The 18026-nt window shown below is 42.5% G+C and overlaps 1 protein-coding gene across 12 annotated transcripts in view; it reads right to left on the reverse strand.

Annotated features, from left to right (window-relative positions):
• Fn1 (fibronectin 1) overlaps positions 1-18026 on the reverse strand; it is a 71996-nt gene that overhangs the window by 53490 nt on the left and 480 nt on the right. For all 12 annotated transcript variants that reach the window (XM_036173053.1, XM_036173050.1, XM_036173049.1 and 9 more), the window contains exons 2-12: positions 16770-16898; positions 15732-15869; positions 14433-14564; positions 13092-13229; positions 10436-10591; positions 8026-8217; positions 7158-7337; positions 6392-6568; positions 5268-5420; positions 4137-4265; positions 2933-3076 (exon numbers count right to left, since the gene is read on the reverse strand). In XM_036173053.1, the coding sequence (XP_036028946.1) occupies positions 2933-3076; positions 4137-4265; positions 5268-5420; positions 6392-6568; positions 7158-7337; positions 8026-8217; positions 10436-10591; positions 13092-13229; positions 14433-14564; positions 15732-15869; positions 16770-16898 (1668 nt within the window). The remainder of the gene's footprint in view (positions 1-2932; positions 3077-4136; positions 4266-5267; positions 5421-6391; positions 6569-7157; positions 7338-8025; positions 8218-10435; positions 10592-13091; positions 13230-14432; positions 14565-15731; positions 15870-16769; positions 16899-18026) is intronic.

Genomic DNA, 18026 nt, shown 5'->3' on the forward strand with positions numbered 1-18026 from the left:
TGTTTCCTTTCTTAGACTTCCAGCACAACCCTGAAATTCTAGTATTTTTTATTTTAATTTTTAAAATGCCTCTGTGGGCGAGGGTATAAGTATGTAAATACAGGTGCTAGAGAAGTGAGCTTCCCCTGGAACGGGAGTTACAGGCAATTGTACTGTCCAGTGTGAGTGCTGGGAAATCAAACTCATGTGCAGGAAGAGTATGCACTCTTAACCACTGAGCTATCTCACCTCTCCAGCCCCCTAAACTCATGACATGCTCTACCCTTAAGAGACTGCCCTAAACAGCAAAGGGGATTTTACAGCATTTTTATGCAGGAATGAAAAGGAAAAAAAAAAAACCTGTCAGTGATTTTTAGGCCAATTAAATTCCAGCCCATCACTACACTCTACACTACCACATTTGATTTAAAGACAGGAAATTTAAACTCTCATTTTATACTATTTAGATTGAAATGTTTTTATAGTCCTTTTGATGCTGGTTAGGTAATGTGATTTTTCCAATGGACCTTTCTGACATCTACGAGCAATTCCTACTGTGAAATCTTCACTGGTAGGATGACATGTTATGCACTTTCCAAAAGCAGCTGAAAATAAGGTCAGAATGAGTGATTTCCAATAATGGTGACCCTGGAGAAGTTAAACATTCATGATTTCTTTTTTGACTTGAACCGGTTTTCTCTACTTAATTTGCTGAGAGCTGTGCTTTTCCAGGTGCTTATTGACCAACCGAATTCCCGTTATCTTCTGTTAGTTTGAACAACTCCACCAACCCAGTAGGAAGAACAAACAGAACAAGGCTCAGACACAATCTTTCAGCTATCTGTGGTCTTTTTTATGATTCCCACAACACGGAGCCTCACAGGTTAGGCAGGAGCCACTGAGCAAAGCCCACATGGAGATAAGCACCACACGGTGTCTAAGGTCGAGCACTCATCTCCGCACCATGAAATCTCTTCTGTGTTCTGTGGGCTTCTGATGTTGCCCTTTTTAGAGACTAGGAACAAAGTCAGCAGGTATAACTCCAACTAGGTGGGGCTCTGTCCCATCCAACTGGTCTACCTCAACGCTTGCAGCAAGACTATGTAGGTGGGCTTATTGTAAAAGAAAAGGTCTTAAAAGAGAACATATTTCAAAAAATTGCCCTGCCAAAACCAACCGTAAACACAGTAAGCTTGTGTCCTTGGCCTGTAGCATTTAAAAATCCAACCCTGCTAAGTATACATTTTCTGACTGTATAGCATGTTGGTAATCAGATTTTAAACTATATTAAATTGAGCAGGTATAGTAGTGTGCACCTGTAATTCCAGCACTCAGGAAATGGAGAAGAGGGAGGGACAGGAGTTCAAGATTACCACTGGCTACATAGTAAATTTGAAGCAACCCTGGGCTAGATGAGACTCTCAAAAAACAAAACAAAGCAACGATACATATATAAACATTGACTCTTAAACCTAAAAGTCCAACAAGCAATACATGTTAAGAGGCCAGTCACTCTGAGCTTTCATAAACCTGTGAAAGCAGTCACCTATCTTAGCCCTGACAATGTCTAAAGGCTGGGCAGAGGAGGAAGTCCCCAGCTCATAAAAACAATGCATGAGTGACAGAGTGGCTGGCGTTCTGGATAGCTGACTGTCAGTGTGAAGGACAGGAAGGTATTGTGAAGGTGACTGTGCTAGTCTCCCTTTGTACAGATGAGAAGAAAGAATGAAGCCAACTAGTGTCTTTCACAGCAGTCAGAGCTAGGGCTCGAAGCTTGCTCCCATGCTCCCAATGCCTTTGGCTCCCATAGATCACTCTGGGATGGTGACTCTCTCATGCAGAATTAATTTCATCTTAATTTTTAGTCTTAACTCTTATGGACTTAATTTGTTATTATAATCTCTATTACATGTAGATTGTTATCTCACCCCAAATCCTTTTGCTTCTGAATACAGGCCATGTTTCATGTCTAAAATTAGGGCCAGCAAGATGGCTCCGTGTAAGGTGCTTGCCACACACAAGCCTGGAGACCGGAGCCTGATCCCCAGAACCCATCTAAAGAAAAGTGAAGAGAGAACTTCACAAATTTGTCTCTGACCTTCACATGTATGCCATGGCACACCCCTTTTCCCCCACATACTCAAAGGATGATGACAAATTAAAATAAATAAATCATTAGTGGAGATCTAGGAGACTTTGCTAAAATGACTAATATCATAAATTCGGTATCTGTCATTACAGTCATTCAGTGATTTTTAAATGTTTTCCCCAAAATTAAGAAACACCTTAATTACAGCTAGGCATGATGTCTTTGTAGAAGAAAACAAACAAACAAACAAACAAACAAACAAAACAACAACAAATATTTTGGGGTATATGAACTGTGTAGGTGCAGTTGACCAAGTTACTCAACTCTTGGTTCCGGCACTTTGTTCCACATTCCATCTCATAAACAAATGAAATTTAACACAAGGAAGAGTTAAAGATGGCAGGGAGCAGATTTATAGCTCATATTGTACTTCCTACCCTCTGTCTATGTACGTGACTTCTCCTTAAGAAACAGAATGAGCGAATCCTTTTTACTTTCAGAGCAAGTCACTATTTTACACACACACACACACACACACACACACACACACACAGAGAGAGAGAGAGAGAGAGAGAGAGAGAGAGAGAGAGAGAGAGAGAAGATAAAATTAACTGCAATGTTTGGAATGTTCCAGTGTGAAATGCAAAACGGTAGCATGCATCTTTTCATTGACTCTGGAGCTTTTTACCTGATGAACGGTGAAGAAAAGAAAATAACTTAAGTAAAAATACATTGGACAGTAATATGATAAGGGATGGGATTGAGAAAGTCCCCCAATTTGGGCTTCCGAGTATCAGTGGAGACTGGCGCTGCCCTGTTATCATGACCACCCACAGGTCGGGTGTCGCTCTCAGACCAGCTTACCTGGGTAGGTCTGAAGAGGTTGACAATGCCACTCCCCAATGCCACGGCCATAGCAGTAGCACTGGTATCTGACGCCATGGACAAACTTCTCCCAGGAATCACCAATCTGGTAGAATGTCCGGGTCTCCGAATCCTGGCACTGGTCTAGAACGTACGCAAGGAAACGATTAGAAAGGTCCCAAACATGTCATTGTATGTGAGAGAGCATATTCTTAAAATAGAATAAAAACTTGCAATTCTTCTTACAAATATAGTTAAAATAATAGTTGTACATATATAGGTGTGTGTGTGGTATTGTGTATGTGTGTGATATGTGTAAATGCGCATGTGAGTGTACAAGCACATGTGTGTGGAGCCATTTCCCAGCTCTAAAATAATATTTTGTTCAAATAATTTACCTTATAGAAAAACTAGCAGTAAAAAGTAAAACGTACATATTGGGAAGGAGGAATATTTAGCTTCTTAAAGGGGAAACACTGATAAATTTAAAATGTAAAGATTAAAATTTTAGTAATATATTCATAATCTGAACATTATCTTTAAAAAATTAGGTTTCAATCAAGATTTCAAAATTAGATATCAAAGTAATTGACTTGCCATTTGAATAGCAAGAAAGAACTTTGCAATGACTTCCTTTTATATACTTCTTCAAAATTCAGGAGCTAGTTTTACATTAATGAGCTAGTTTTAAACACCAGCAGCTTCTCTCAGCAAGCCTCTTGGGAATCTCTCAGCTTTGCAGTCTCAGGCCAAACAAACCACGAGGATCAGTTTGTTGTAAGCAACCTGCCTCCTGCAGTAAAGGAATTTGGGTTTTTGGAACAGGTTGAACCTTCAGCATGAGCACAGACCTATCTGTTATACAGGGAGCCAAAGGATGGAGTGTTTTGAAGAGAGGTATTTACCGGCTTAGCCCTTTACCCATGTTTCTGCAGTCAGTAAAAGGAAGTTCCTTTTTGTGATTCACGACCACAAAGCTTAACTCCACTCAACTGAAGTAAAGCCACGCTTGCCACCAAGGGGTGAGTGGCGGGACAGACTGCACACTGGCTCAGGATGAGAACACACTTGGCAAAGCTCTCTGCAGACCACTGAGTCGGGTCTGGAGTGAACACAATCTGGCAACAACAAATAGCTTTCCTCATCCACCACTGGCTAACCATGCTCCACGGTGAGGACTCGGCAGTCGGGGGCAGCCACGTACCAATGGGATCGCACTTCCACCTGCCCCGGCCCTGACCGAAGCATGTGCAGTTCAGCATATGTCCCTCCTCGTGACGCTTGTGGAACGTGTCATTCACGTTGTAAGTGATGTCATCAACGATGCACTGATCTGTTCAAGGGACAGTTGGACGGGTGATAAACTTTAACAGATGAAATAGAAGAAACTGTGCTTTTTTTTTTTTTTTTTTTTTTCCAAAGCATTAGGTTCTATGGCTGGGTTTAACACCCGCTAAAACACTTTTTCTACTGGAATAAAAATAAACTTTTTCAAAGCTTAATAACACAACTTTTATTCACCTCTTATTCTGTCTAATAGACTTCTAATTGTCATGGATTGGTCCATTAAAAGAAAACTACAGCTTTCCTCTGAAGAAACTAGTTTTTCCACAAATACACGTCTAAATTCCTGTAACATCTTGTTCAGTTGATGATTTTATTTAAATTTCTGGTTGTTAGCTTAAGATGAGTAGAGAAATTTGTATAGCATATATATAATTTGTGGTCTGGTTTCTGGAACGGAGAGGAGGGTGTGCTTGTTGGATTTTGTCAACTTGATACAAATCTAGACATACCTGGGATGAGAATCCCAACTGAGAAAATGCCTCCAATAAGACTGGCCTATAGGCTGCCAGGTGGGGAGCGGGGGTGGGGGCGGCACACACCTTTAATCCCAGTACTCAGGAGGCAGCTTGGTCTATAGAGTGAGTTCCAGAACAACCAGGGCTACACAGAGAAACTGTGTCTTGAAAAACCAAAAAAGAAAGAAAGGAAAAAAAAGGGGGGGGGGGGGGAGGGGGTGATCTTATCTTCTCTAGACAGAAACAGAGGCATAATAACCCTGAGCTAAAAGGATCAAATGTTGATGCTCTCCCCTAGGAAGTCACCCTTTCGGCTCAACCTAAGTATTTACATTCTGGGACTGTCTCCAGAGCCCTAGAAGGGCTCAGCACTCTTGCCAGCTTTTCTCAACGGGCTGCTGGAAACCAGAAACTTCTCCAGCACACTAAGTGAATGAAAAGCCTGGCCCTGGGGGCTTCCTCCTCTGCTTTGGGTAGGTACAAGTTTTCACACAAGTCTTTCTGCACCTTTGCTCATCCATAAACCAGTGTACCTCGGAGCTGGGAGTAGGGGATGCAGGCCCATTCTCCACGACCGTTGCCAACACACGTGCACCTCATCATGTGGCCCAAATCATGCTGCTTATCCCACTGATCCCCAATGCGGTACATGACCCCTTCGTTGGTCGTGCAGATCTCCTCATGGGCTGTTTGGAAATGGATCAAGAAATACTTGATCAGTGGTCAAGAGATCCAAATAGGAATGAAGAAAACAGGAAGTGATTGGTCTTGTTTGATGATTTTAAGAACTCTCATTGGGGAAGACGACATGCATTCACAGTGCTGGGTGAAGGCAGAGAGTTTTGAACTCTCTAGGAAAGAGCTAGTCCCGAGGGGACTGGAGAGAAATACCAGAAGGGCTGCAGAATACTAGGACTAGAAAAGTCTCTTACATTTTGTTCAATTGATTCTCAGTGTCCAGAAGGCTGGACTTGACTACAGTCTCGTGACTTCACCTATTTCAGCTTACTCTAGTTCAAAGGAAAACTGAGCATAAATGAAATCCCCCAGAAAAGTGACTTTCCCTCTTAAACCCAATGCTATCTTTCATTGAAATGAGAAAAATGGAAGTGTTCCTCGTTCCTTTGACTCTGACCACACATGACTGCGTAACACTCAAGTTCCCGATTCTAAATTTGGAAAATCAAATGTCTTCTACAGGACTCTCAAAACTTAAAAACAAAATAAGCAATACCCGATTCTTCCTTCTTTACTTAGGTAAACCAGGGACAGACAGTTCAATACTTGTCAGAAAACAATTTGACTTATTTCGATCACTTTGGTTCTTAAGAGCTGTGGTGTCTGTCAAACCGGCCATGTGTTGATTAGTCTGTGACCACGAGTCAGATTGCTTTAAAGATACATTTTGTGAATTTGCGTGAAGACTCACAACATTTTAAAAGTACCTGGCATTGATTGTGTTTTAGTTCTTGACATTTAATCCTGCCAATGGGACTTTAAAAGCACATCGATAACCATTGCTATCGATGGTTTTCTCAACTTGCAACTGTAAGTTGGGTATCATACTTTCCCAAATTGTCTTAGGGGGAAATGAAGAGATCAGCACCAAGAGGCTGTTTAGTGGACCCCATGCCTAACTCACAGGGCCTCGTCTTACCAGCCATGGGGCAGAATCCAAACTTCTGGTCCACATCATAGTTCTGGGTTGTCCCACACCATTTCATGTTGTCCCGCCTGCCCTCCGAAGTACAGTCGGTATAATTGCGGTTATTGTACAGGAAAGGGAAGTGGCACAGGGCCCCGTTGGAATTGCCGCCTCGAGTCTGAACCAAAACTGCCCAGGAAAACAAACAACAAGGAGGATTACAGCTGAGCTTCGGTGTGTACAACAAGGAGAGACTACCAAAGGCTGAGCCAGATTCGGGTTCCGGCTGCTCATTCCCAGAGGGCCTATCGCAGAATAAAAGGTATCTGATAATAGAGTCCTAAGCTTCTTAGTGGATTTTCAACTTCACTTTCAAAATAGATTTAAATCTCGTGTTCTCCCAGCCAAGAAGGAAAAGAGATTAAACGATAGCTTTGTGTAAAATATGGCTCTAAACAGAAGATAAGTAGAGGCACCCTTGACATTTATCCTGTGTGTTCATCGGCTCTGTGGGATCATCCACTGATTTCAATACTTGAGTGTCGTTAATCACATCGTAATCCCTATGTGTCAAAATAATCACACCACAGGACTTTTTCCCTCCGTGTCATTTCCCCAGCAGTGCTAAGGGCTATCAGCCTCTGCTGTGGAATTGGCTGTGTCTCTGGGTCCACACAGATCAAAGTGGTGTTTCTTGTGCGGCCTCACAATTAATGATTGACTGCAGGCAAACAGAAGGGCTTTTCCTCACCTCTCCGGCTACTCCCAGGACACTCACCGGCATGGTCTGTACAGAAAGAATACTTCTGGTCTTGCTCATAATTTGAGGTTGTACTGCACCACAGATGCCCATCCTGCCGTCCTTCTGCGGTGCAGGAGTAGAAGGTCCTACCGTTGTAGGTGAAGGGGAGGACACAGGGCTCCCCGTTTGAATTGCCACCATAAGTCTGGGTCACAGCTACAACAAGCACAACCAAGAGTCTCGGTCAGTACAGTTGTGTCCCCACCCCCACCTCACCCCAGCGGTGGCAAATTTCTAATTTAAATGGAAGCTGAGCTTGTGCCGCGAAAGGCACAAAGTGAGAGACATCTGGTTAACGGCAATCAAAATGCATGATTAGTTAGGATAGAGCCATGGGCCAGAGTTCCTCTGTTAGTGTCCATGAGAGCCATTTCTACTACCGTGACTCAGTTTCTCCATTTTGCAAAGCTTTATTAATTATGGTCCAAAGATGACAGAGAGAGTTTTATGGTTATATTCATATCTGAAGAAATAGTATACAAGGATATTCTAGGGGGAAAACTTTAAAGATAGATGTGCTTGTAACCTAGAAGACACCATGAGTTGTTGAAAGACATCTATATTTGCAAATTTAAAACTCAAAATACAGATTATTAGCTATTCAGAGAGCCAGGACTCTCATAGTATCACTTTTGGCCAACACAGATAACACAATGCAGTTTGTTCCTCATGAAGAAAATACACAAAGTAAAAAGACTGGAGGAAAATGTCAACCATTGTGATTTTTATCACAGGGAGGTAAGATTATAAACTATTCTGGTTTTATTGTTTTACATTTTTTACACAGATGTTGCAGAAACTAAATATGAGTTCCCCGGTGTTACTGTAGAGAGATGTTGCCTACCTGTCTCCTGGCAGCTGACGCCGTTGCCCAGGCAAGTGCACAGCATTTGCTTATTTCCCTGTGATTTCAGCCACTGCATCCCCACAGAGTAGACCACCCCGCTGTCTGTGACACAGTGGCCATACGGAGCAGGCTGGAGGTGAGTCTGCGGTTGGTAAATAGCAGTTCGGACATCTGTGAGGGAGCCAGATCCTAGGAGCGTGAGAATGAAAAGTTTAAAACTAGAAGAGAAGAATCAACGTGTCTGGAGTCTTGGCCTGACCCGGAACTTGAACAAAACGTTCTTCCCATTCTGAGTTTTAGCTTTTGCATTCAGCCCAAGAAGCAATCCATAAAGACCCTTCCAGATAACCTTGCCTGAGCCACCAGATTAACATATCGAAGTCACAAACATTATTCTGCCACACAGAATATCTTCAACAAACCTTCAGTCATGCTGGGAAGCCCCTTGGTCAGTGAACTCCACACTCTTCCACAGCTCCTCTCCTGCTTGGCTGCTAGCCTCTCCCTTCCATGCTGTAAGCTTCAACCCACTGACCTGCTCTGTGTTCCTGGATGCCATGCCCCTGCTCTCCCTTCATGGATCTCCCTTCCCCTGAAGTGGTCTGTCTCCTCCTTCTTCCCCCACAGCTCTCATAGATAGTGTGGGGACCTTCCTCTTCCTGAGAGACCCCACCAAATTCACAGCAGACTTCCTGAAACTGCACTCATAGGAGGGTACCCTGGATAGCCACGGACTTCCTGTTAGCCTCTCTTAGGGTGTGTGTGTGTGTGTGTGTGTGTGTGTGTGTGTGTGTGTGTGTGTTTTCCTAAAACCAGTCAATCCTTACAAGTTTTCTCAGATAGTAACACAACAGAATGTGCTATCTTCTCTTGGAACTTTTAGAAATCTGTCCTCTGAAGGCCAGAGCCCACAGCAGCAGCAGAGCTCACAGGGCAATGACTAACAGAGTGAATCTAGCATCTGCCCCCTCAAGGCTGAGTGCTAGGACTCAAAGATACCTCCGAGGGTGCCAATGGTGTCAAAGACAGAAGAATGCTAAGGTCCTTGTAGAATAGGTTGTTTTGTTTAACAGTGTTTCTCAAACATTTTAATAATGAAGTACCTCAGTATACTATCAGTAATGCCACAAAAACAGTTAGCATATATTATTTATCCCAGTTAACTCCCAGTTAATCCTTCATCTAGTTCAATAGGCTGACATTTGTAACTGTTCTCTTTCGCCAATTGCTATTTCATTGATGATAATTAGATAATGTAGAGATCATCAAATCTAACCTTGTTTGCTTTCACAAGAATTAATTAGGTCAAGATAAACTCATCAAAAGGGAAAAAAATCTAATTACGATTAGCTAATTGATTGCTAAGAGGCTACGTAACAAGGCTGGGATATCACATAGTTAAAAACTAGATGAAAATACAAAGCACAGGATTAGGAAGGCATGCCTCAAAGGCTATATTGCTTTTTTCAGATTTGTGTGTGTGTGTGTGTGTGTGTGTGTGTGTGTGTGTGTGTGTGTGTCTTATGTAGAACAGGCTTGACTAGAACTCACTAAGTAGCCAGGGATGCCTTGAACTTCTGATCCTCCTACCTCCACTTCTTGATCCCTGGGATCATAGGTACCACCAACACCCCCATTTCATTTGGTGATGGGGATCAACCCCAGGACTTCATGCGTAGTGGGCAAGTACTCTATGTAAACACTCTCAACCCTTCTTCAGACTCTTACAAAACATCTGAGGTCCAAATACCTTTACTTCTTTAGTTGTTCTTTTAAATTCTAGACAATAACTATTGTTTGTTTATGTGCTGGGAATTGAACACAAGGCTGTGAGGTTTCTAAGTGCGTATTGCACACTCATTCACTATTATTCATGTGTGAGTGAGGGTCCATGTGCATATGTATGTGCACATGTATGTGCACATGTATGTGGAGAGCACTCTCACGTTGAAGCCAAGGATCAAGCCCAAAGCCAATCATCTTGTTCTCTAAGACAGTTTCTCTCACTGCCCTGGAACCCCCTGCCAAGTAGTGTAGGGTAGCTAGCCAGTGCCGCCATCCTCCTGTCTCCACCTTCCTGGTGCAGGGATAAGACCACCACCCCCAGATTTGCATGCTGGTTCTGTGCCCTGAACTGTTTTTCATGCATAAAGAAAAGCACTGTACTGCCGGATCCGTGAGCTCAGTCTCACGGTGTTGTTCAAATCTCTGTTCTACCTTACAGAGCTAAATCTCCAAGATTACAGAGCTCAACCTCCAAGACTCATTTTTTTTTCTTCCATTCAAAATTGTGTTCGAAATACGGAATGACCGTTTTTAAACAAAATTATGGAAATGTTCTTAGCCGAAACTCTACAAATCATCTTCAGACGGTATGTCCAGCTACTCCCCAGTCCCGGTGTCTCACCGGCTGATGTGCTCTGGAGAGCATGTCGCTCACACTTCCATTCTCCTCTGCCGTTGCCTGTGCAGACGCACTGGAGCAGGTTCCCTCGGTTGTCCTTCTTGCTCCAGGTGTCTCCAATCCTATAGGACGTCCGGGTGTCCTGATCATTGCATCTGTCTGTTGTGGAAAAAGAAGCATGGAATGTAGAATTCCCGTAGTAAATGACAAGCAAGCAGTCATTCCAACGGGAGAAAAAAAAAAATAGCCATATTGTAGTTGAATGCTTCTAAGCGGCTGTTGGCGTAACATGCCCACACCCAGTGCTGGGGCTGCAGATATGAAAATTCAGATACACAGGGTCATGTTTGTTACAACGCAGTCCCATCTCTCCAATTTGCCAGAAAACTTGTTCAGTGTCTTTCATTGATTTTTAAAAAAACAAAAAAAATTTTTTGAAGATGTTTTACATTGCTTCTTGGACCCAGTGCATTCTCAGACATTCTACTGTTCTTTACTCCTTAGTGTCTTCCAGACTCTCTCTTGGTAATTATTGCATATGGCCAACCCTCCACACAACTCCAGGAACAACAGGGGTGGGGTAGGGGTGAGGGTGGGGGTAGGCAGGTCTCAAAGGGTCTTTGCCGGTTGCCCCAGGGAAGCCATAAAATGATTAAAGTATCCATTCTTCCACTTGTCATGTAAAAGACTTTCTGGGGAACAACAATTTCTTTGGCTAGAAGAATCTCTTTCCTTGCCCTACCCTAAAACACCTGTTTTACAAGCCGCAAACAAAATCACTCACACCTGTAATCCCAGCATCTGGTGGATAGAGGCAGGTGGATAGAAGGAGTTTAAGGTCTTTTTTAGCAACATAGTAAATTCTAGGCCAGCCAGGGCTTCAAAAATAAATTATCTTGCCAGGCAGTGCTGACACACTGCCTTTAATTCCAGCACACAAGTAGCAGAGTCAGGCGGATCTCTTTGAGTTTGAGGTTAGCCTGGTCTACAGAGCGAGATCCAGGACAGGCACCAAAACTACACAGAGAAACCCTATCTCGAAAAACAAAACAAAACAAAACAAAATCTGTTCTGGAGTTCAGGAAGTTGTCTCTTATAATTGCTGTTAAAAAAAAAAAAAAAAAAAAAAAAAATGCTGGCCTCAGGCATCCTTACTGTCCCTTCTAAGATTCAAGTCTTAATTGCTGCTTCTGTGTTCAAATTTCCCTATGTAGAATTTCAAACTAACAACAGCCTTGGAATTTGCTGAAGCCTGGTTTTAAAATGAATATAAAATTAAAGCTAAATATCTTGAATGTGGTTTATTTGTCTAGCTTAAAATGGTTATTTAAAAATACCAGTCAAGATTAAATTTGCTAAACAAAAGTAGATCATGGAAAACAATCAAACATTTCCCCCAAACTAACTGGTTCATTAGATCTTTAGCATTTAAAAATGTGATGATCTTCTGAGGTCTCCTGAGACCTTTGTGGCAACATATAATTCTGGGCCACCAACATGGCTTAGTGTTGGTAAAGGCACTTACCACCAAACCTGACAACTTGAGCTCACTGGACCCTACTTGGTGGAGAGAATCAACCCTTCCAAATTGTCCTCTGACCTCTACCTGCACACTGTGGTATGTGTGCCTCCCACCTCCACACACAAACATAAACGGATTTAGAAAGAAATCGAACTCAAACTCTTACGTATCCCTTAAAACTCTGATAGCAAGCTAAGAAGTTTCTCAAAGAAAAAATATTTGTTCAACGAAATTTTATAAGCACTCACTTTGTATAAGGGGGTATAGGGAGGGAAAATATGAATTGGACAATGGCCTGGCCTTCAGAGAACACTTAGTAGGTCAGAGATGAGGAAGGCTTCTATATATTTAGTCATTTACAAAGCACAGCATTAGGAGTGTCAATAAAGATACTGAAAACAGTACTGGCAAGGTTCAGGTGTGACAACTCTTAGTTGAGGTCTTGACAGAAAGCACCGACCAGCAAAGACCTTCCTCTGATCTCCGTTCTTGTATGTTTAAGGGTTTGCCTACATCAATGGTTGATTTTTTTTCCTGACTCAGCATTTACAGCAATACCTAAGTCGCAAAGAAGCAAGACCCTTAATAGTCATATTGTAGCTCAAGATGGGCTATAATTAAAACAGTCTATTAGCTCAGGTTCCTATTGGAAGGATAATACTGAACACTTCATTTTCACTAGGTTTTTGCTTTGTAAATAAATCTTATTTAAACTTCAAACACAGAAGGAAATCTGAACTTTCAAAGCCTTTTATTCCCACGTCAATCGCTCCCTCATGTCAAAGGATTTATTTACATGCTACTTTAGGGATTTAATTGTCCTTAGTAGTAGGAAAATATCTCAGTGATAATCTCCAGGTCTAAGATGACCCATTCAGCATTTGAATAAACACTAGGGCTCTTTTTCCTAGCTGACTGCCTAAGATAGTATGGACTTGAGAACTGCCCTTTCTACTTATTTAGTGTTCTCTGGAAAAGCAGAATGTCTTTGTTTTACAATTTTTCTGGATATCTTAAAGTTGCCAAAGCATGTTGATGTGTTGGGTCTCTTCCAAGAGACACAGCATTACAACTCTCTCTAGGAATCCTGAAGCCACCAGCAGGCCGCATTTTCAACAGAAAAGAGGTAAAACCTACTTCTGGAGGTACACGTGATGCGGCCATTGCCTTCGCCCAGACAAGTGCAATCCACCATCATCCAGCCTTGGTAGGGCTTTTCCCAGGTCTCACCCACGACATAGGAGGTCCCAGCAGCATGATCAAAACACTTCTCAGCTGTAGAAGAAATAAGAAAACAGAGAAAGAGGGAGAGAGAGAGAGAGAGAGAGAGAGAAGAAAGCTATTTAAAATTATAACTTCTCCCTGTAATTTAAAGTGTAGGGTGTAAGCAAAAACCCAGCCACATTTTTTTTAAGTGGCACTCTGTTCAGAAAAGAAGACACGCCCTGCAGCTAAGGACATAGCAAGTAGCCAAAGCAAAAGGAAGCTCTGGCCAGTTGGCAGGCAAATTCTTCCTCCTAATGAGTCCATAGACTGCACTTTCTGCCAGTTCCTAAGCTTTCCACTAGCATTTCAAGTGGAAAGAATCAATGTATACACCCCGTGGGAGACGATTCTTGTGAAAATCCCAATCTTTTTTTTTAAAAAATATCTTTAATTCATTAGTGTGGTACTGGGGATTGAACCCAGGACCTTATGTTTGTTTCAGAAAGCGCTCTATCACTAGACTATGTCCCTAAACCAAGTCAAAATCTGAATTACGAATGACTTAACAAGAGGGTGGTGGTGGCACACGCCTTTAATCCCAGCACTCAGGGAGGCAGAAACAGGCAGATCTCTGTGAGTTCGAGGCCAGCCTGGTCTACAGAGCGAGATACAGGACAGGCACCAAAACTACACAGAGAAACCCTGTCTTGAAAAACAAAAAACAAAAAAACAAAAACAAAAACAAAAAGAACAAAAAAGAGAACAAGGAGGAAGTTATTTAAATTTTAGACTTCTATAAAAAAAAAACAAAGACAAAAAAAATTTGAAACACAACAACTATGATTGGAAAACTAGGAAATAGACACAAAAACTTCTGGATTCACAGGGCACAAATGAGGCTGAGGCAAAAAGAAAATGTTTGTTTTTAGAGAAATTACCAAGGTGTGACCAGAGCCACATGCCATTTGGTGTTTCAGTCCACTGCATTCCAACAAGAAATGTGTCAAAAGTGTCATTTTTCCCCCTTTAAATAACAAGTCTTCACCAAGGAGACAGCCTCAGATATAAACAAAAGAAAGGACTTCTTCCTAAATATTTTAACTCTCTCTTGGGCTTCTGAAACAAAATTAAGATTTCTCTATGGTTTGTACTTCAGGGTCTGATTTGGGTTCCACACACTTCTGCACTCCTGTTCTCTCTCTCTCTCTCTCTCTCTCACACACACACACACACACACACACACACACAGAATCATCCCTAGGAGCCACTTACCAATAGGTTTACAAGTCCATTCTCCTTTTCCATTTCCCAAACACAAACACTCTAACATGTAACCACCGGTCTCATGGGGCCGTCTCCACTTGTCCCCAATCTTGTAGGACTGACCCCCTTCATGGCAGCGATCTGTTACAGCAAAACAAGCAAAGGTTAGGAGAAAGCGATGCAGAGAATCAAGGGAGGTGGTGATCTTGTGTTCCACCTGAGATAAGTACTTAGGGGGGCCCAAAGGAGACCCCTAAACCTGAAAACACCTTTTCAGTCTATCAGAGGCAGGAGAAAGGCTAACAATTTATCTGCTTACTTTGAGTCAACTGTTAATGCACAAAGGGAAGCCACAGGGAAATCTGAATAGCAAAGGGGTCATAAAGAATGGTTCCCCCAGAGACATCACAGATAAGTTGTTCCCAAGACAGAAAAGGGTTGGGAGGATGGTCTCCTCTCATACAGTAAACTGAGCTGCGTGGGCAAAGCATTCCAATTTCCTGGAGTAGAGACAGCCTGCATTTTACTCTAGGATGTAAATGTCACTCTGGTGCAAAGCAAACATACACACTCATGAGTGTGGAAACCCTGATTCTTTCTCAGGCTGTTAAGTCCAATGGCTGAACTGTCTGCAGAATTATAAACACTGTGTACTATTGACTCTTGAGTTTTGCCAAGAAACCTGGAAAAACCCTACAATTAAGTGTTGGGAATACTGATTGGGTCTATTCAGAAGGGAATGATTGGTTCTTTTGGACAGAGGACATATTTAAAAGATAGTTTTGGGGTTTTTAAAAAATACATTATTAATAGAAAGTACTGGCAACCCAGTGAGTCATACTGGAAAGATTGCTTTAGCTACAGAGTTCATGAAGCCCAGCACTTGGAGTTCCTTGGAAATACACTGTGCTCATCATTATATTGTATTTGAGAACCGACAGATTCTGGTTCATCACTGCAGATGATCACACGATCAATCTGGCTTGAAGATGCTCAGGTAATTTAAAATAAGGAGGTCTTCTGGGTCTACTTTATTGAAAAGAACCAAGAGATCTATACGGTTCCACAGTACACACACACACACACACACACACACACACACACACACACACACACAGATTGTGATTCCATTTCTACTTAGATCATATTCCTCTGTACAAGAAGTAGGTGGGTGACCACACGGATATGGTCATTGGGGTAGATCCCAAAGGAAGAAATATTCAGCCATGGGCAAACAGAACCAGCAGGGACAGGACAGAGAAATACTTGTCTATGGGACCTCCATCACATTACAGATGCCTTCCTTACTTGCAATGGTACAGCTGATTCTCCCTCGCCCAGCCCCGATGCAGGTACAATCCCAGATCATGGAATCTTTAGGGCGCTCATAGGTGTCGCCCACTCTGTAAGTGTTCCCGGTGTATTTGTCAAAGCATGTCTCTTCAGCTGCGGAGAAGAAAAAGCCCTCGTGAGCCTCACACACATGAAAACTTCTCCACCCCTCCCATCCATCTGCTGGAGACACCTCTTTTCCGTTTTACTGGGAGCACGGCTACCTGTAACTGCAATAAATAAGTCTTAAGAAATTCCAAGTTACGCTTTAATGAAACCATAGTTCTTGGCCTTTGGCAAGCTCTGTAAAGTGTCCTCTTTTCATAATGTAAAGAATTCCTCAAGTAGAAGCCACACCCTAGGACCAGCTGAGTTGCAAGGGAAAGATTTCAAATTCCAACCTCAAACTGGGGAAATCAATTCAAGGGCCACGTGGGAGGCAAGCTTTGTGGAGGTGGCCTCCCTCTCAGCAGGCGCTGGCCTTTGTCAGCTTGACTGAAATGTTTCCCCTGTAGCCGGGCAGGGGAAGCTGGAGGAACTGCTGTGATTCACAAGGAACATATCAAGGGGGCTTCCAAGTCTCAGAAGTGCTGGTGGTTCGTCATTGAACGCCCGCTAACAAATCACTCTACAACACAAGGGCTTCAAAGCAGCTTTTGGCCCACAATCTGAGAGCTGAAGATCTGCGATCACTTTCCAATGAATTAAACTTTTATAAGCAAAACTTTTATGTAAGTTTTCTTTTTGAAGGGAGACAGGCCCCAAAACCTTTCATTTTCTAATCAAAATCTTTTGAGAGAAGAAAATGAAGGCTTTTGGAAACTAGTGTGGAAGACATTTGTTTTAGAGGTAAGAGGAGTATGTGAAAAGCCAGTATCAGCAGTTTTACAAAGAGGGAATTACCGGCAATTCCAGGGGGGAGGTGGGGGGGGGGGGGAGGGTTGGGAGGGGGCAATGTGTTTTTATTGAAAGTTAACTTTAGTAAAGTCAGTCTCATTTCTGCCTTCCACTTACGTTCAGGCTTACTCTCGCAGTTAAATCCGCGACTTCCTCCATAGCAGGTACAAACCAGGGCATTGCCGAGATAGGTGCGCTCCCACTGTTGGTTAATCTGATAGTGTTTCCCATTGTCAAAACAACCAGCTGTGAAGAATTGAAGGAAAGGGTTATTACAGCTCCATCCTCCTCCGTTTTTCCCCCTACAAAATTATTGAATTTTCCCACCTGAATTGATGAGCCTGAACAAACATAAAAATCTCTTAAAAGCAATATCCCACTAAAATACAGATGTGGACACTAGCTATCCAAAGACTGAAGCATTATTTATGTAGGTGGATATTTAGGTATTTTGTTCTTATCTTTTAACTTGGCTAAAAGTTATGCAATGATGTCATGTCCATCTGGCCAGGGGAACTACATCAGGAGAGTGGAAACATTCTGATAGGCAAATAATAGAAATTACTTTTAAAATATGTCAGAGCCTTCATTAAGGTTAGCAAAAAAAAAAAAAAAAAAGACAAGGAAGAAATTTTTAATTGACCATGCCTGTAACCCCAGCTCTGTGGAAGTTGAGGCAGGAGAATTGCTCCAAGTTGAACACAAGCCTGGACTACATAGGAGAGTTAGACAGGCTAGCTTAGGCTACAGTGTGAGACCAACTCAAAAACAAAACAAAACAAAACAAAACAAAAAATTGAGGAAGGTGAACTTTTAAAATTTCCTGTAGCCCAAAGTAAAAGAAAGGTGTGTCTGAAAAACTGTAAGAGAAGAAATTCCAACCCTTGTTCTTGGTGAAGAATCCTGGGGTACCCCAAAAGCAGCACTGAGCCAACTACACAACTCATTCAAGTTGGTCAGAAACTACCTATTTAGATATTCTTTCCTCGTCCCCATTTGGAAAATAGTTAACCAACTACTTAGCAATAAAGAAAATAAGGAGCAGGGGACCACGCTCATCTCAGATGTAAAATGTGTAAGTTCCTGTCACTTTTCTCCTTCCCCACAACTTTTGGCTCCTGGAAGGGCAATCTGAAGGTGCAGAATTTGTTAGCGCTCTAGAGGGAGGGGAAGGCCATATGGTCCCCACCTCCACGGCAAGATCTTCTCCAGAGCCCTCCACCCCCAACCAGCCGGTTCAAACCTAAGCCTTTTGTGTCCACAGCTGGTTCCCCTCAATAAAGCGCGCACTCAACACACGCTCGCCCAGCCACGCACGCGCGCAAAACTTCAGCTACAACTTCAGACGGCGGCGCAGGGGACTGAGCCATCCCC

The sequence above is a fragment of the Onychomys torridus genome, chromosome 23 (genome assembly GCF_903995425.1).
Source record: "Onychomys torridus chromosome 23, mOncTor1.1, whole genome shotgun sequence".
NCBI lineage: Eukaryota > Metazoa > Chordata > Mammalia > Rodentia > Cricetidae > Onychomys > Onychomys torridus.